Raw genomic sequence first — 20855 nt, forward strand, 5'->3', positions numbered from 1 at the left:
TGTACTACTTCTTCTAGATTTCCTTGTGATTCAGATTCTCTTGTGCATATGTCTCTTCTGCATATCTCTCAGGTAGGTGGGATCCATCACAATAGTCATGGTTGGCTCAAATGGCTGAGAGCACTATGGGACTAAACATTTGAGGTCATCAGCCCCTAGAACTTAGAACTACTTAAACCTAACTAACCTAAGGAATCACACACATTCATGCCCGAGGCAGGATTCAAATCTGGGACCGTAGCAGTCACATCGGCCGGCTAGCCGTAGTTGCTTTGAAACGGTACACAGCAGACCAGTACTATATATTAGTATGTATCGTTCTGCAGCATCCTACCAGATGGTTTCGATCTGCTTCCAGCTGTGTACCACATAAATGTGTTGAGTGAGGGTTGAGTGGATAAGGTGCAGATTAACACTTCGATATATTTATTAAAACCGAGGTATTTGAAATATACATTACATTATTGACCACAACTAACATAACATAGTCTCTTTCTTGATCAAAGCTTGTTGATTCACGAAAGGAACTCTTTAAAAATAATTAAAGCCTTTTATGAATAAATCTTAACCATACAGCCCCGCAACATAACTGATTTAAAATAGAGGAGCAGTGCAGCTGAAGGCTGTACTGAATTTTAAGAAAAAGTAAAAAAAACACAAGTGTTTACAATAGATTAATAATAATAAACCATGAATGATGAAGATTAATTCAAGATTTAGTCACTGAATTTAATAGAGTCGTAATTCAACTGGTATTTTACTGAATAGCCAAAACAGATATTTAACACAAATTATAGAACAGAATTATTCAAAAGTTTAAAAGGGAGTGAGCAGCCACCCACACCAATTAAATTTACCTGTAGCAGTATAGAAATTGATTCCACAACATAATGCAAATTCAGAAATGTTCGAGGACAGAAGCTCCACTCAGACAGTGATTTACTTCAACAATACAACAACTACCATTCATTGAAATCCAGCCTCACAGCAATCAAAATGACGTATGATGCGGTACGAAGAGAAAGAGAAATTAAGCAAGAAAAACGTGTCAATTCAGTCAGGAACTGGAAAATGCTACGCAGAAGTTGCGACATCTGTGCCACAAAAATGTTCTGCATGAGCAACAAAATAGGGATGTGAATGTGAGAGAAGTCACTTCAGCAGCTGATGGCAGCCTTTTCTAGGGCAGCAAGAGTTCCCTGCGCTCACTGACTTTGTTTTGGTGGGTAAAAGACGTTGTCACTCCACACAACATCATATTAGGACTACAGTGAGACAACCTGTTCCTGTAGAATCCTGCTAGCTACCACAGGACAATTTTCTTGCCACACAAGCAGACTTTGTCAAGGTGCTAATAGAAGGTACTATAACTAGATCCAGCAGCTCTTGGACATTGCTGCTCCATATCATACGAAAGAAACTGATTTTGGTGTTTACGGGCAAATTATAGGGCTTTAAAAGCCCGCAGTACTTCCAATAGATGCCTTGTACCTAACATAGCAGTAATGCGGTGAGTGCCTGTTTTCTCAGTGTAACTGATGGCACGAAGGCATTTTCACACATTCTCATGACCACTGCGAATAGGCATAAGAATAGGTCTCGGCGCCCTTTGTTTGAGGTTCCATCTTCGCTATTTGGTCTGAGAAATGCAGCGCAAATGTGGCACCATTCCTTGTGCGAAGTGTTCAGAGGGCTATCATTTATGTTACATTAGAGACATTGTAAAGTTCTCTGAGACAAAGCAGAAAGATATAGAATGCTATTTCAACGTTTGGATGAGTAAGGCATTCTAATTAATAGAGACAAATGTTCAAATGCACAGAAGACCAGTAGTCAGTTGCAGAAACTGTAATTTATTGCATATTGTGTACTCTGACATGGTTATGCCTATGGTAATGTACTGATGATGACTTCGTCATACTCAAAATCTAGATCTGCGATAAATTACAGATTCTGCGACTGACTGCTGCCCTTCTGCATATCTGAATATTCAATGATCGCTGTACACCATCGGTATCCAATGGATACCAATCTAGTTACGAGACAAATGTATCATTGCAAAGAAGGAAATGCACTTTTAGGGTCATACAGTCTAAAATGCAGGCATATATCCCCTCCATGAGAGGGTGGAAGCTACACAGCAGATGCAATTACCTCCTACATTCAAAAGACTAAGCAGGTTTATAGGAAAGCTAAACTACTATCAGTGGCATTTACTTCACTTGGCTATGGTACAAGACCTACTCAACAAATTGCTAAATGGGAAAAACAAATATGGCACTAAGAAATTACCGTGGACCCCAGAAGCTGAGGCAGCCCTTCATGATTTAAAAATGGCACTGTATAAAGTTACCTTACTGGTTCAACCTACTGTGGTTGCTCCCTCAACACTGATAGTAGATGCTAGCCAGATGGCAGTCAACAGCATCTTGCAGCAATACGTGATAGGCAAATGGTAACTACTTGCATTCTTCTCTAAAAATTTATCCGAGCAACAACAGAAGTGGACTATGATCGACAGAGTCACTCACCATCTACCTGGCTCAAGCATTTCAGATCTTCCATTGAAAGTCAGCACTTCCGATATTCATGTACCAAAAACCATGGACGATGATGTTTCAGTAAGTGATAGACTTCAGCTCACCCCACTAATGCGGTCAGGTTGAGTTTATAGCGAAAAGACAATGTTGTAGCACACTGCCATTCCTGCAGTTGTGCTAGCTTGAGTGCTATTAATTGGGCTGCCGTATCCACAAGACAGAAGACGATGCTTTCCTCAAAAATCGTGATTCTACAACTTTGCATCTTGCATGCATGCAATTTCATGGCATACAGGGAATTCAATATGACACAACTGAAGACGATCACAGCTGTTCAAGCCTGAAATCTGGCGGAGTAAATTTTTTTATGTCTACCACAACCTTGTTCATTCTGGTACCAGATCCTCTGGTTGGTAGCTATGAATGTGGTTTGGCCACACATACAGAGAGATTGTCATGCCTGGGAACATGCATGCAGGGGTTTCCAATGCAGTAGCCAGACTAATGCAACATTCGCCAACATTCTTGTAGACGTTGTAGTATCATTGCCTTACTGTAGTCAATACTGCCGCCTTTTAACAATAATCGACTTTTCATGAGGTATTCAGAAGCAGAACCCATTCCCGATTTTTCTGCTGAACTGGTGGCCAGGGCTCTAGTGCAGTTGTGGTTTGCAAAGCTTGGCATAACACAGACAATTGCTACAGAGAGGGGGCGACAGCTTGAAGGGCACTTATTTGAAGAGTTGCTCCAGTTCTGTGTCAGCACACACATCCACACTGCTAGCTACCATGCCACTAGCAACACGATGGCAGAGTGAATGCATTGCACTTTAACGGCAGCTTGAAGATGTCATGAATTATCATGGTTTGATACCTCGTTGCTAGCACTTCTGGCGCTACATAAGGCAATTACAGAAGATATACACTGTTTGTCCACAGAGGTGGTACATCAGGAGCAGCTATGGATGCCCAGGGCCTCATTACACCTACATTCCTATCGTCATCATCATCATCATCATCATCATCATCATCATCAGAGTTTTCTACAGATTTTGTACAACATGCAACATCTCAGGCTGTTCAGTCTGGTTATGCATGGCGAGCATGTAAGAACTTGCAAAGCTGTCAGTCAGTTCATGTGGCTGAAACATTACTCTGTCCAGACTCTGCTCTCACCACCATTCTACAGGCCCATCAGCGCAATTTCTACCAGAGGAAACATTCTTCATTGTCAAGAATGGCAAGTGGGACACTGTATCGATCAAATGGCTGATGTCTGCACATATCTGTACAGACTCTGCTCTCATCCCCAGACTACAGGCCCATCAGCGCAATTTCTACCAGAGGAAACAGATTCCTCATTGTCAAGAATGGCAAGTGGGACACTGTATTAATCAAATGTCTGAAGTCTGCACATAAGGATGATAGAGCACACCTCGCTTTAGTCACGCCAGAACCTATGGATTGACAGGCACCTTGACCAATAGCAAATGGCTTTGAGCTTCCACAAAGGCCACATCCCTCTAATCCTTCACCAGTTTTAACAAGCTCTGGTTGGTAGGCTAGTGAGGTGCATGTTCCCACAGTGAAAGGGGCTCATATTTTTGCGAAGAGGGCACCTCATTAAGAATCTAACCTAGTTCAGCAGATTGAGCATTCTTGCCAATGGCTAGCTGCTTGCTCGGTCGACGTAAGAATATATGTGGAGATGATGGCAAACTGGCTTCATCACAACTGCCTCAATGCACTGTTGATGCAAATCACCATGGAAGGGCTTAGCTGTGTACCACCCATGTGGCCAGTAACAACACAGCTGGTCACCTGCCCCAGTAAACGTCCACAGGAAGGAAAGAATAAAGTGAGGTAGGCATCTCACTGTTTTGGACTGACATGACTTTCCACTCCTCAAAAAAGGATGGGGCTGCTGTGGTGACAGCGGCAGATATCGTGTTGTCACTAGTGCCAGTGTGAATATTATCACAGAGTCAGATGCTGTCTCTTTTTGTGTTGTTTTCTATGGTGCAAGGGTGCATCATGATATTGTAATGGTGAGTGTGTATATTTGAATGCAATATAATTGTATTTTTATTATTCACTGTGTTCTGCATTATAACTGGGGAAACTAATAACCACTCCCATAAGTTCAATAAATTATACAGTTGTTACTAACAGCCACTATGTAGACATTTTAAGCACTACGAAATTCACGCACAGCTAAATTACTGACATGAAAACCAAACTATTGGGATGGTGCTTCGAAGTTCAGCCACGAGATGACAGTCGAAAGACGTTTTTTGGTGGTGAGTGAAGGAAGTGGTACGACAAAGTTACGCGATTTTAACTTTTGTGGCATAGTTAAAAATATCATAGTTCTCAAGTGGCGCCACAGGTATTTGGGTGTTTCTACACGCTATTTCGGTGTCGCCACTGGCGGCCAAGTGGCGCCACGTCTGTTGTATATGCAGTTGCTCAAGAATTATTAGTGATATGGTATTTGTCGTCCAATGAACTGAGTACTAGTACTGCCATTCCCCTCTGTCACTACCACCTACCAAAATGATATTTTGGAAAATTTTAACTCCTCCATTACTAGTCTGAAATCAGTCTGTGTGATCTGTGTTACTAATTTGCATCTGATCTCGTTGTTGGACCCACAGTCGTTTAGTTTAGACGGATTGCCATGGTTCCCCTGTCACTTCGTCTGAAGACACAAAGCAATGGTGCTGTAGGAGATATCAAGGCGATTGCTTTCAGCCTTTAAACATGTCCTGAATCCCGTTGCTCATTTGGCTGTTTGACATGAATCTATCTGATGAATGACGCGAATTGTGAAGAACTTTCTGTCATAAAACGAAATGGCATGAGGAAGGCCAGGGATTGATAAGCCAAAGAAATGTAAGAAATTGGGTCTCATTGCAGCTGTATTAGTACTTAAATGTAATGAACGCATTAACTGACTTAGACTGTAAAACATCTGTTTTTTTTCTTGTTTGCTGTGCCGGAATTTTTTTGACAGGCACTCTCCGGAGGATAATATACTTTGATGTCAAGCAACTTAATAGGATCTCTGACGCTCCAGCTGGTTGACATGTAAACATTTTAGTTTAAATATGGCGAATACCTGTGGTGAAGGTTTTCCAACATCTCCAACAGACAAATCAAGAAATGAATCCGTTAACTCGTCGGAAGGAAAAAGTTTGTCTCGTTCGTCCTCAATATCTTCTATAAGAGATGAAAAATGGCCCATACTTGTAGTAGCAAGAGGAAGGCCAGGCAGTGATAAGTCAAAGAAACGTAAGAGTTTAATTTCATTACACCTTGCCGCAATTTTAAATGAATGGTAGCATTTGGAATGAACAATCATTTGAATTGCGTTTAATATTCTCCAAAATATGCTGATATCAGCGAAACATTTTGAACACGGAATCCTAGTAGGCCTAGTCAAAATTTAAGAAATAACTTTATTTTTGTGGAACACAGGAAAACTGATTTGTGACTTACGTATAATGTTATAACAAAACCCGTTAGTGTCATAACATCTCTCTAGAGCTTAATGAATATGAATGTTATTCTTGAAGTGTTTAACATTAGTCCTAGTAAAAGGACTACTTATGACCCACTGTCTTTGTCATATTTAACTGTGACAGTCTCCGTTCCTGTACCCCTTTTTTCCATGGTGAAAGAATGCTCAAGGTAGAGAGATGTCCTGTACATCAAGAGTTGAACCGAATGACATATTTTGAGCATCTCAACATGCCTTGATGTACAATAAAACAGTACCCAGAGGTTTTGTTTCACACCATGAATAATTTCGCAGTGATCATATTTTTTCTGCCACCTTGTCGAAAATAGATTAAACTATAATTTGTGTTTTGTTTCCAATGTTGTGATGTGAGGTGGCCCTGCCTACATCATTAGGAAAAGTGGTTGTAGGCCTACTTTTTTTAAACGTAGTGCAGAAAGCTGTTTTGTACTATATTGTTGATGGAGTGGTTCTTTACATTTCATAGATTAAATTGATTGACTAGCTCAACAACAACTGAATACTATCGTGTTTCTACTGTTTGTGTCTCAGATAGTTGAAGATCAATTTTATCTACATTCACACCCTGCAAACCTCTGTGTGTGTGTGTGTGTGTGTGTGTGTGTGTGTGTGTGTGTGTGTGTGTGTGTGTGTGTGGGCGCGCGCGCGCTCTTTACTCTGTTAGCCTAGCCGTGTTAACCCATATGCCCTTTCTGTTTGATTATTGGACAGCAGCTGTTCTCTCGTCCCTTCCTAGAAATCTAGATTGCAGTGATGTGGTAATGAGTAGTGTAGTGCGAGGTGTAGGTTATGTTGGAAGGTGACAATGTGGTTTCAAGTTGCCAACATCAATGAATATTAATGCGTAATAATGGTTGTGGTAACAGTTTTATCTATAGTAACGCAGTGGCTTTGTTCATGCCACATGAAGCGCACTTTCCACTGCAAAAACTAAAATGTCGTGGCAAATTAATGAAAGCTTTATTACATAACGTGTAAACCTCTGAGTATTTTGTTGAACATTTTGTACATACATCATACATGAACAGCAAAAAATTTAAGTTCGGCCACTACACAACTCTTACCATCTCGTCCATTGTTCATCCAGTAAACAAACAATAGCATACTGCTAATTACCACCACCAGTTCAATAACTCAGCCCCAAAATAAACCATATATTTGTAATATATAAATGCAGACTTAGTGTTTCACGTGCCGTACTCATTTGTATTAAAGTAATGCAATTTACGCAGAGAGTTGAAATCAATTCTCAAACCAAAATTTCACATATTGTTTTTTTCAGTGGTCTGAAACACTCTCTCCAAACATGTTACTTAGCCTTTGAACATTTATATGTATTACAATAAACATTTTGGTGGCTATTGCTACAAGTTAAGTTCATGTGAAGAATTATGGTTATAGCATTTTGAACAAAATGCTTAAATATCTGTGGCATCCTACCTGGAAAAATGGGCTGGAAATCAGAAAATATTTTCTCTTCAGTCTGCGTGTCATATTTGATGTGTAACTGAAGTAATCACATTACACTACTTACGCATTTGCTGGGTAGTTTCTGTGTAGCTTGTGCATATGCACAATGTACAAAATCCACAAACCAAATATAAAAAAGTAAAGTCTTCAAATATGAATAGAAATGCAGTACATAACTAAAATAATGGCCAAAATTAAGACTGATGGTGACAAGAAACATTAACCAGATATGTTGCTTCCTAAATGAGGGTCTCTGTCTTCAGGATGTAAGAAGTGAGGAAGAAGGATGTGTACAATATTGTGCAAGTTGAAATGAGACACACACACAGGGTTCTTGTTAAAATAGGTACCAAGTAATGCTGTGCAAGACTTACGGTTGATGTTCCTGAAACCATAAAAATATCGAGCTAACAAGTGAGAAAACAGAAATGAAATACTGTCAAAAAAGTTAGAGGAAGAGGCAGAAGAAATAATCATGAAAAGAAGGTACTTATAATTTAAGAAATAAAATAGTGAAATGCAAATAAAACAAGTTGTATTATAAATAAGAGAATAAGTGGAAGAATAATGCAGATACTGACAGTAAAATTAAATGTTTTATATGGAAGGGTAGTAACATCATAACAAAGTGACATTCAATGTGGGGTGAAATTGAGAACGTCACAATGGTGTGGCAAAAGAAAAATATCGCATGTTGAAATCTGTTAATGATGACAGTTAACATTTTAGGAAGCAGCTTTCACTTGTAGAAATATGAAATGCAGTTAGTGAGAGCAAAGTATTGATGACTAGTATTACTGTTCTTGTTGAACTTGGGGAATCTGTCAGTATGCTTCATCAGTACCACTCTACTGAAAACTGTAAACTTGCAGAGTAATACATGGATATGCTTTCTGATAAAATATGACTGTAACAATCAGATCAATCATGGAACTGTCTTGGATAATGATAAGGAATCATGTGGTTCAATTTACCTATTATTGGTGGTCATGAAGTTAAAAACTGAGGAATAATAAGTCTTACACACACTCACTCACTCACTCACTCAGCCACCACCATACTGTGCATGGTACAGGGTCCCTTGTACAACACTACTGGTCACTCCCATTCCTATTCCACCACCCACAAATGGAGCAAGGGAGAAACAGTTGTCCATATGCCTCCATATCACCCCTAATTTCTCTTATTTTGTCTTCATGGTAATGAACAAATGTGGCATTAGAATCATTCCACAATCAGCTGCAGATGCTGCTTCTCTAAATGTTCTCTGTAATGTTTGGTGAAAAGAATGTCATCTTCCTTCCAGGAATTCCTATTAAATTTAAATGGTGGATGTAATTGTGTTAGTTTACAAATAAAATACCAAGAACTTGTTTGGGGTTGATGCTTTGTTAATTGACAGTGCTGCTTGAAAGAGGATGAATCTTGATGGAAATGCTTGTCCAGCGAGATGGATATACTGACTAATTTACTGCAGCAGAGTGGAAGATGTATCGTAGCAGCTTCTGAATGACAATCTGCTGTTATAAGGTGAGGAATGTAAGAAAAGTTTGCGTGTGCAGCATTCCTCACTGTCACAAAGCCAAAGGAACATCACGTGATATTTTAATGTATCATATTAATGATTTTCACTTGATATTTATACGGCAGTTTCCACTTGCGCATTTGGCAATGGCTTTCTCAGCCTGTGTTAACCTGTTGACCAGTTTCTAATATTTATAAAATCTGATAGGTGTAGGCTGCTATGACAACAACGGTAAGTAAGTAGTGGTAGATAATCCTTAAATGTAAAGTTAAGGAAAAATATAGAGAAATACAGTTTTAGTAAAATACACTATTTTTAGATATTAATGTTGTTGTAAAAATATGATTAGGGCCCTATAAGGAGGTGTGCATGCTTCATGTAAGATGATTTTAGTTGTTTGTTTTGTATGATAGCTCCAAATATGTGTGATAGTTTTGTCTACTGATTTAAAGGTAAATCCCTCCCATTCCTTTCCCTTCCAGTTTGCCTGACTATAATTTGGTTTTAAACATTTGTATCTCTGTATTTCAGAAACTTGATTTTTATGTGAGGTGTAATTGTCTGCTTTGGCATTCAATGAAATATTTATTTACTTTTTGTTTGGCTTATTTTTTCGTTTTAAGGAAGAAGACCTGCAGATTAATCTGAAAGGAACAATCCAAATTTAAATTAAAATGATTAGCCTCTGGAATTCAGCACGAACATCTGCTTGTAAGCATTGTGTATTGATCCACTTCCTCAGTGCCATCTGGAGGGGGAAGCTAACTGTGGCAGAAAATCAATAGCTACACTGTGTGCATTCTGGGAGTTTGCCAGAGTGAGGAATTGTGACTCACGTAAAGCTGTGTGGTATTCCACATGTTCCTCTTGAATTTGTAAACTGACATGTGACATAACATTGTCTGTAATCCAATTTTTATTAACCACATCTGTGCCCTGATCAGATTACATATGTAGCCATTTTATGTCTGTCAGTTATGAAAACTGGAAATTTGTAGCTATTGCACAGTAGTGTAGTCTAGTGATTCATGTAGTGATGTGTGTAATGTGATGCACACTGTTATGGTAGGTAAGGGTGCTTCATACATAATTAGCATTCTCCAGTGAACGAGTGGGAGTGCTTACTGTGCAATCATGATAGACCAGGACATGGCTGGTGCCCAGGACACCATCTACCTTTGCAACTTTCGTGTTTCTGTGGATGGCGAGTGGCTGTGCCTCAAAGAGCTTCAGGATGTTGAATTCAGCGTTCCTGATTCTTCCCAACCATCTACTCCTTCTCCTGATGGTCCTTTACCTCTCCTAGGTATGTGTACCTCTGTGTAATATTTCCACTATCTTTGTGATGTGATTAACCTTTTAATAACTGTTTGTGTGTAACTGTTCATGGACATGTTTGTCATTCTCTCTAATTTTATTGTGTTAGTTCAATCCTACTACTCCTTTATTACTAACAAAAGTTGCTTCCTCAGTTATCCTCAGTAGTTTGATGCATTACATTTGTAACTGTATTAGTTATATTGATATTAATTATACTGTTGCCAAGAATAAATGTTCATGGACAGTCTCAACTGTCTGTCAGTCATTTTCATAATACTCAGTTGTTTTGCTTGAGAATTCCTAATTTATCACTTCAGAATCGAGGAATGGCTTTCCATTTTCTTGTCCTTTTACAGCACGAGATCCTGTTATGATTGAAAGAAGCAACTTGTTGAACATATCAAAACTAATTGTCAAAGAATTGATTGAAACATCACTTAAATATGGAAGAATGCTTGACTCTGATCATATGCCTCTTCAACACTTTTTCATTGTGTTAGAACATGTATTAAGGCATGGGCTGAAGCCAAAGAAGGTAAGGTACTATATTTCTGCAGGAAAAATCGCAATTGCAGTTACAAAATGAAAAAAATATTTCAGTATTTCATGTACCACATTAATTAGTTCATTGCATCAGTTGACATAATATTGCTTTGAAATTATTTGTTTTTATTTAACTAACACTGATGTTTATTACATGAATGGCAGTATGACGTGATACCTAATACAGCTGGTTGTTATGATGGTGGATGATGGGAGAGTTTTATTTTATTTTGAAATGTCATTGATTTCCACTCCGTGAAGGTATATATATGTATTCTGCTACACACAAATCATTGTAACAAATACTTGAGGTGGCCATTTTTCACAGCATTTATATAGATTTGCAGAGGCAAAAGCCTAGAGCAGGGCACTGCCATTACTTAATTGTTTAGCAGAGTAATGTTCATTGTGAGGTGTGGTGTCATTACCTAATGACAGAACAACGAGGAAGCATATATGCTTCAGCCTGACAAGAATAACAGTACATAATGCCCCGTGTATTTGAAGAACAGTGAGTGTAATCACAAATGTTGACAAGTTAATCGCCGTAACTGCAGCTATTGAAAGGCATGATGTTAGGAAGAACTCTGCTAGTAGTCTCTCTTTGTCGTTTGTTTGGGTCACTTTTCCTTTGCCCTGCACCAGGCTACCCTGCCTTCTCAATGATGCAGTCAAATTTTAAAGAATTGAGTTTTTCTTCTTTACCTTACACTCACCATAGTATTGACAATATTCTCTGAATAGTAAATTTTGACTAGGAGTGGTGGGTATGCCTATGATCTTTTAATGTTGTTGCACCTGATGACACAGCTTTAGGCTGCAAAACCGGTTGTGTTTAGTAAACAACAATTTTGCCACCTGTTAACGGAGTTCTTCCTACCATCATGACCTACTACTTGAACTGTTTTTTAACTGTAGCTGAGCTTCTTGTCATATCATCACATTCGTAGGCTTCACTAACTCAAAATCCAACTGTCACTCTGTAATTGATCCTAGGCCACAGGCTATGCTACAGATCTGTCCATCACCACTCTCTTCATTCCAGACAAGTTGTAAAAATAAAGGCAAAGCCATGACAGGGAAAATTTAAAGGAATCACAAATAGAATCACAGAAGATAAAATAGTTACAGTTTATGCACTCAGCTACCATTATTACCCTAAAACTATCTACCTCCTGAAAGTGAAACATTGCCAACTTGAGTGTAATCGAGGGAAAGTGCTCAGGCCCTGCAACGCCCAATGTTGGATTTAGATAAAACTAAGTAATTTATCTGAATTTCTGACCCAAAGAACACAGAGAACTTCCAGAGACATTTTCTATAAGGCAGGATCTGAAATATGCTTTTAATTTCCTTCCATTCGTCAATAATTGTTTATGCCATATTTCTGTTATGGGCTTTTCTAAGAAAGAACTGTGATCCAAGTGAACTGTGTAACATACCTAACTCTTTTGGCAGTGCTCATGATCTTGAGTAGCCATGTATAAAATGGGATCAGTATGTTAGCCACTCTTTCCTTCCTGACCTTATCAACAGTGTCATTATAGATACAGAAATCACATCATCCTAGTGATGATGCTTAGGAAAGCTTTGAGAGTAATGCTGGTAAAAGCAGATAAGCAACTGTTAGCAACCTACGTAGACAGTGAGTAGACACCATTTAGCTCAACTAAGATGGACACACAGGAATTATGGGCAAAGTTTAAAATGATTGTAAATCACAGTCCAGAGAAGTATTGTGCTGAGTAAATGGATCAAAGACAGAAAAGACATACTGTGGTTTAATAACAAACTTCAAAAATTGCTGCGAAAGCAGAGATTGTTGCACTCTTGGGTCAAAAAATAACCTGGGAATGTGAACAGGTGAAAGTTAGTAGAGATTCATGCGCCTGTTAAAAGATTGATGCACAAAGTATCGCTGTCCACTGCCGTACTGTAGGGAAGGATCTTTCTGAAAACCTGAGAAAATTCTGGTCCTGTGTGAAGTCACTGAGCGAGTCGAAGGTTTCTATCCAGTCACTCATCGATCAGTCTGGTGTTTCAATAGAACCAGCAAAAGGAAAGCTGAAGGTCTAATTTTGTGTTTAAAAAAAATCATTCGTGCAGAAAGATCATACAGATGTGCTGTTGTTTGACTATCACACAGACTCCTGTATGGAGGGCATATAGACAGGCATTCCTGGCACTATGAAGTAACTGTAAGAGATAAAAACAGATAAGTCACCAGGTCTAGATGGAATCCAGTTTGATTTGACAAAGAGTAGTCTACTGCATTGGCCCCTAACTTAGCTTGCATTTACAGCAAATCTCCCGCCCACCACTGAATCCAAGTGACTGGAACTGCACAGGTGACTCTGTATAGAAGAAGGATAAAAGAACACTCATGCAAAATTATAGATCCATATCCTTAACATTGGAATGGTGCAAGATTCTTGAACCTATTCCAAGTTCAAATGTAATAAATTTCCTTGTGACAGAAAAATGCCTATCCAAAAATCAACATGGATTTAGAAAGCATTGCACATGTAAAAACTCCGCTTGCCCTTTTTTCACATGATACCGTATGTAAAACAACAGGCTGATTTCCAGAAAGCTTTTAGCACAGTACATCATTGTAGACTGTTAATGATGGTCCAAGGAGACAGAATTGATTCCAAGGCATGTGAGAAGCTCAATGACTTCTTAAGCAATAGAACCCAGTATGTTATCCTCGACGGCGAGTTTTTATTAAAGACAAGGGTAAGGGTATCATTAGGAGTGCCCCAGAACCGCTCATATTCTTGATATACGTAAATGATCTGATGGACAAGATATGAGCAGTGAAGGCTCATACAGATGCATAAACCATTCACCATACAGTGGATTAAAGAGTATGTATCTAGATATTCATAATAATAATGATTTTGATTTTGTTGTCACATGAGAAATATCTTTTAAGAACAACTTCTCTTTATTTGTTTTTGACACCATGTCAACATAATTATCATATACATTTACGTGACTCATGCTGTGATCATTTATTTATCAAAAAAGCTTCCAATTAGAAACTAATTTTTGTAGTACAGATTAAATTAAATGAAGTACTGACAGTTGTTATATTACAATGTGTATGTTCATGTTACATTAATTTACATGATTTCTCAAGAGAAAAAGCACCTCCACATCTTATTTGCATGCAGCTCTCTCTTAACTTACTTTAAATGTTGACTCTTTTCTTTTTAATTTCCTGATAACCAAAAACGTGTATAAATGCCCCTGTTTCCTTGTCCATCATTATTTACCCAAAACTATCCTCCTCAGATAAAATGAAGCTCATCTTTCATTTGTATATTGTAGATACAGGCAGGGTAATTTTTCATAAATGACAATGCAAAATACAGATTTCAGCAACACAATAAAACACTGACAGGTTTTATGAAATACCTAATGTCTGTTAAGTTAATTAGTTTCTCAAAAATTAAAGCATATTACTGTAAAGTCCAGATTCCCAGCTTTCTTATGGTAGATGTCAGCACTTCCAAAACTACTGATATAGCTCACTCAAAATCTGCCATTGCATGTTGTTTTGATAATTTCAAATATTTGTTATTTTTTGTTAATATGGTTACCAGAAAAACTAAATACACCACTATAATCAGGCTGTTGCAAATTATCATCTGAATTATAAATGTGTGTGGAATATGGTATGTATAACATTTTGACAGATTTGGGTATACACAACATACATGATATGGGTAACTAGACACACAATGAAAAATGAAGAAAAGGAAAAAAAAAAGTTATTAATAGGCGTGCAATAATAGCGGGTGGGATAGTCTAGCTTGCTTTGTTTCAGGCTGTGTGTAATCTTAGAATAACAATTCATTTCCCGTGTAAATAACATGGTTCTAGAAGTGACATCATACGAAAATAGCCCCACATGAATTAAATCCATTCCTGTAATAGTTTTAGTCACTGATGTCATATTTCCCAACACTTTTGACAGAAAATCCTACCAAAAATTATGCATTTTTGAGAGGTCTTTAATGTGATGCTTTAATTAAACTACATATATTCGTATTACACAGGAATAAATTTGAAAACACCAATATGGCAGTTATGTAATTTTACAACCACGTAAATCAGTTAGTTTTGTGCTGTACGCAAACTTCACAGGTATCACACATGACAGGCATCACACAGTCAATCATGCTACACAAGATGGTCTACTAGTTTATACAAAATTACTTTGTGTTCGTAAGCTAAGATCGAGATTACCAACTTTCAACTTAACTTAGGCCTGGGGATACATTGCCCTATAAAACTAGTACCTGAGTTCAAAATGAAAGACTTTGAATATTGCTTCATTATTGTGGTAAAAGGTGTTTTTTTATGAAATCAGCAAGCTTTAGAGGAACATAGATAGACAAATACTTCAGGCAGAGATGAAGGAAACATTGAAACACATTGGGTTGAACCTTCAAACTAGACTAACAACTCTATGGCCACAGGTGATGCAAGTCTGCATTGACAGTTGTTTCAATCATAGATTGATAATGATGAAGTCGTTATTATGAATCATTTCACTATTTAGTGTCAAAACAACTATCCATGTCAACAGTAAATGTGGACATTGTCAAGTGTCTGATGTTTCGCTGAAGACAGTTTGTCCTGCTTCAGATGAGGTTTTTTTTTTTTTCTTAAAAAAAAAAAAAAAAAACAAAAAAAAACACTTGCAACAGTTCATGGTTGCAGAAATATTTTTATTTGATTTGATTTAAAGAATTTAACATAAATGATTTTTTTTTAATAATGTAGAAAAAAGGTTATCTGTGGTGCCAGTAAATATATTGTAGTGGATATGTACATTACATAACACTGAAAAACATTGAAATAAGACAAAGATAGGGTACTCAAAACTAAGCTTTCAGAAATTAATACTAAAATAGGGAAAAAACCACGGACATTGGCAAAAAATAATGTAGAAATTGGAACAAAATAGAAAAAGAAACAAAACATGGCCATAAAATAGAATGATTTTTCCCTGTCCCTGCTTGTAGATCCTTATTAATTGATACAGGACTGAGGCTACATTGTCAACACCATGTATTTCACAGTGTGGACAATACCATTAAAACTTATCTTTAGATTGAGTCGTAAGGTAACTTGTAGCTGGTACTGTTCACCTAATAAAATTCATATTAAAGGGCAAGTTAACTTTTTTAAAAAATTCTAGCAAAACTTCAGACAGCAAATCTAAACATACATTTTCTTACCAATGACACTACAGTTTCCTGTAATTTCTTCTCCATATTATTTACAGCAATTTCCTCGTATTTGTTCATGGATGCACATTAGCATGGTCAGTACTTAATTGGACAAAGAGAGGTAGAGAGAGAGAGAGAGAGAGAGAGAGAGAGAGAGAGAGAGAGAGAGAGAGTTGTTTACAGTACTGTGACCTTCTGGGGTGGGGCTGGATTGTTTTTTGAGATTTAGACTTCATCAAACATTATTTTAAAGTTTTTCTGAGCATTTATGAAATGTTAATACAACATTTATACTGGTAAAATATAAAGGTCTATTGTAGCGCATCCCAAAATGTGTGGTTCTGATTTTTTTCGTCAGAGGTACTGTATTGAGAGGGTGGGTACTGCCACAAGTTAAGTGCTGTGTATTTTTGCTCCCTGGCTGGTACCCTCAGTGTCAGAAGTACCTTGAAATTCGAAAAACATTTTTATAAGTTTTATGTGTGATTTGAAAGGCTTGACAAATAAGTTTTGAAACTCAAAATCATTTTGATTCCCTCAAAATGTGCTAGTACTGATGATGTATGATTGAGGTTTACACTATGCAGATAGAGACTTGCTATTTTGTTTGGTCGTGAACGTTTTTTCTTTTTTTCTTTGTGTATTATATACTTTGTCATTTAATGTAGAAATTCAGCCATTTATTTTGCAATTGCCCTTACCATTTCGGATATTTTCATTTGTTCTGCATTTTGCACTGTAGGTTGGGAGTCTGATATTCATCCCTTTTTGAGTTTCAAACTTTATGCCATACATATTTATTCATCTTAAGGGCTGTCATGAGTCTATTTTATGGAAATGCATAAAGAAAACTAACACAGATTTGGATGTTTATTGTGTAAGGCTGTCTGTGGCTGTACTGAAGGTGATTCATATTATGGAAGCATATTACCATCAAGAAGGATTCTTAAGTTTTACAGTTTTACAGTTTTAATTATTTTTTGTTTGCTATCCATTTTGCTTCTGGCATTTTTTTTCTCAATATGATCTCATGTAAAACCATGAAGCATATCAAAGCCCCCTATTACTCACTTCTGGACATTTCTGACGTGGCAGTAGGAGACAACAAAAGGAAAGCTCGCATTTAGAACATCATTCAAGCGGGAAAGTCATACAGACATGACAGCTTTTGACTATCACGGACTCCTGTATGGAGGTCCTAGAAATAGGCATCGTTAGCATTGACAAGCAAATGGAAGGGTTGAAAACAGATAAGCTGACATGTCTGAATGGAATCCCAATGCTATTTTACAGAAAGTACTTGTTAGCATTGGCTCCCTTACTTAGCTTGCATTTATTGCAAGTGTCTTACCTAGTGCAAAGCCACAAGTGACTGGAAAAAGTGAAGTGACACCAGGATTTAAGAAGGATAAAAGAATGTACACAAAAAATTATGGACCAGTATGTTGAATGTTCGTTTTGCTGTAGAATTCTTGAGCTTATTCTAAGTTCGAGCATAATAAATTTCCTAGAGGCAGAAAAACTTCTGTCTTCAAAAAAATAAGGAATTAGAAAGCATCACTCATGGGAAACTCAACTTGCCTTTTTGTGCCATGATATACTGCAAACCATGAATGAAGGGCCATGGGGGGATGTGATATTCCTAGATTTCTGGATAGCATTTGCCTCAGAGGCCCAGTGCTGGCTGTTACCAGAGGTCCAAGCATATAGACTAGGTTCTCAGATATGAGAATGTCTTGAAGACTTTTAAAGTGTTCTAGCCTGTTATGGTGTCACTGTTATGTTGTCATGAGAGATAATGGTATTATTGGAAGTGCCACTGGTAAGTATGATAGAACCACTCTTGTTATCTGTATGCATAAAAAATCTGACAGGTATGGGAGCAACAAACTGTGACTGTTTGCTGATGAAGCTGTAGTGAATGAGAAAGTGTTAGCGTTGGGTGGCTGTAGCAGGATATAGAATGACTGAGGCAAAATTTCTCTTTGGCTGGTAAATGACAGCTTGCTATATACCGCAAATGTGGAAAAATGCCGATTAGTAGGAAAAACTATCTTGTGATGTTCGAATACAGTATCAGTGGTGCACTGCTTGAAACTATCATGTTGGCTAAATATCGAGGCAAAACATTGCAGAGTGGTAGGAAATGGTATGAGCACACAAGGTCGGTTGTGAGGAAGGGGAGTGGTTGATTTTAGTTTATTGGGAGGAAGGTTTAGCTTCTCTATAAAGGGGACTGTATATAGAGCATGTGTGTGAGCCATACTTGAACAATGTTCTAGTGTTTCGTGTCCCCTCCCGGTCGGATTAAAGGAAGATTTGTTACTGGTAGGTTTGATCAACACTCGAGTATTATGGAAATGCTGTGAGAATGTGCATGGGAATCCCAGAGAAAGAAAACATTCTTTTTTTGAAACATCAAGAAATTTTAGAGTACTATCATTTGCAACTGACTGCTGCCTAGAGATCAGAAACAGAGTGATTAAAACTCTAATGTTCAGATTACATAAGTCACAAATCAAGACGATGCTGTTAAATCAGTGCTAATGAGCTATGGTTCCCACTGAAGTTCTGCAAATATGAGGAGTCTGAGAACTGTGTCGCTGCAGTCGCTTCATGCTCATTGACTAGTTCTCTCTTACTGAAGTATGCAGGAGTGTACGGGTAGTCATTACTTACTACTTGTACAGAAGATAAGCACACACTCTTCCTGCTGTAAAGTAGCACTGACAAGGCAGAATGACGGATTGTCATGATTATATGACCTTCAACGAAGCTGTGGAGAGTGTAAGATGAAAATTAATTTATGCAAAGTACAAAATTGCAAATGTGTTCAATTAGAGAAGGGGTGATACCTGAAATAAGTTCCATGCTTGAGATGAAAAATGTACACATTCTGTCCAGTGCAAACAAAGTGTTTGTATTCTTGTTCATTCCACCCACACTATGAGAAAACATATGTGTTGCATCAAACTACTGGCCACAGAGAAACATCACTGTTTTATCCCTGTTGCAAAAAGGAGTGCTCTATTTCCGTATTTATTTGGTCGTGAGAACAGGTGTTTATGAGGTAACAGCTAGTTGTGTAGGTTATCATTCATTTCTACAATTTATTTTAATAATTAATCACCATTGACGGACTGCACTTTGTTCTCGTGTCAAATTTTCTGTTACTGTCGTTGCAGACTCAGTATCCTCGAAAGGGTTTATATGTCAACGTAATTCTTAGAAATTCTCTAAACAGATATTAAATATGAAAATAAATTTACAGTAGTCCCCAAAAAAGTTTTCTCTGTATAAACGGATTTACAAACAGAATGATATTCACTCTAACTAATCAATCAGGCACATAGAGACTGAGTGTTCAGAGGTGATGTCACATGACTCGCTGATGAGTTTAAAAGTAGTATGTGGAGATCATTTCTGATCTCTACTGCAGAACAATTTTACTGCCATTAACATACATAATACATAAGGACCACAGAGACAAAAATACAGTAGTCATTTATCTCGAGATAGAGAGAGAGAGAGAGAGAGAGAGAGAGAGAGAGAGAGAGAGAGAGAGAGTGTACTGAATGCCTGGCCAATACATATCTTCAGCAGGCAAAAAACAAATAAGTACGTAAAGTACTGCTGACAGGCACACATGAAAATAGAAACAACTATACAACTATCATAACAACCATAATAACTATTTTTTCCCCCGGGGAGGAAAAAGAGACAAAATTAAAAAGCAGGGGCCCTTCAGTGAGGCCCCAAATTTAAGGTGATACCTGTTGTGAGGACTAAGAAGAGAAAAACATGAAGAGACATCAGCCACAACAGATGGGTCCACCTCAGCCTGGGGTCTGAGTGACTTACCTCTACATTGTAACCTTTTCTGCCCTATCCCTCTGTCTTCCCTTAGGAAGGAACTAACATTTCCAAAAGCAATACCTTCTGATAAAGTATGTTATAAACTATTTGTCAGCATTATTATTTTCTCCCATGCTAAATGTTTGCAGGTAGCTGTTGCATTTTTCATTAAACATCTTAAATTGTGAATATTTGCTGTAGGATTAAAACAAGTTTTTAATATACTTGGTAGCTGTGTGGCAGACATTACATCAAACAGCATGCCAGGATCAAAACTTAGAATTATCACTATTGCAGTAAGGAACACTCAGCAGTGAATAGTGGTATAGAAAAAGTTGATATGGGTACCAGGAGATAATTTCCACATACTGCTGATATTTCATTTTGATAGCCTTGGACTGACATGTTATTTTAGAATAATGCTGTATAATAATTTCCTTCGTGTTCAACTTAGCTTTCATTAGTAAGTGGGTTATTTAACAATAAGAGGAAAAGGATAGGTTACTACTCACTTTAAAGATGACACTTAGACTTGCAGACAAGCACAGTAAGCCGTTCTGAGCTGCTGGGGATAGCAGTTGTGTGCATTAAGGTGTGCTTGCTTGTGTGAGCGAATGTGTTTGTGTTTCCTTTTCTGAAGAAGACTTTGGCCAAATGCTAATGTGTAACAGTCTTTCTTGTGCCTTTCTGCATCTCAACATGTCATCTTTATGGTGTGTATCAATCTATCCTTTTCCTTTCATTGTTGACATTCCAGTCTGGAGTTCCGTTGTTTGATTTTAAGCAGGAATTTTTTTTTTATAACTGTCT

At 37.7% G+C, this 20855-nt stretch overlaps 1 protein-coding gene across 3 annotated transcripts in view; it reads left to right on the forward strand.

Moving 5' to 3' along the window:
* The first annotated feature begins 5615 nt into the window (after positions 1 to 5615).
* Positions 5616 to 20855, forward strand: part of LOC124614034 (RUN and FYVE domain-containing protein 2) — a 149029-nt gene continuing 133789 nt past the window's right edge. Inside the window, exons 1-4 of one of the 3 annotated variants that reach the window (XM_047142861.1) lie at positions 5703 to 5836; positions 9705 to 10146; positions 10223 to 10387; positions 10758 to 10936. In XM_047142861.1, the coding sequence (XP_046998817.1) occupies positions 10231 to 10387; positions 10758 to 10936 (336 nt within the window). In that variant the 5' untranslated portion in view covers positions 5703 to 5836; positions 9705 to 10146; positions 10223 to 10230. Of the gene's footprint in view, positions 5837 to 9704; positions 10388 to 10757; positions 10937 to 20855 lie in introns of all 3 variants that reach the window. The other 2 variants (XM_047142860.1, XM_047142859.1) reach the window with 2 other exon arrangements.

This window comes from Schistocerca americana, chromosome 4 (assembly GCF_021461395.2).
Source record: "Schistocerca americana isolate TAMUIC-IGC-003095 chromosome 4, iqSchAmer2.1, whole genome shotgun sequence".
NCBI classification, from domain to species: domain Eukaryota; kingdom Metazoa; phylum Arthropoda; class Insecta; order Orthoptera; family Acrididae; genus Schistocerca; species Schistocerca americana.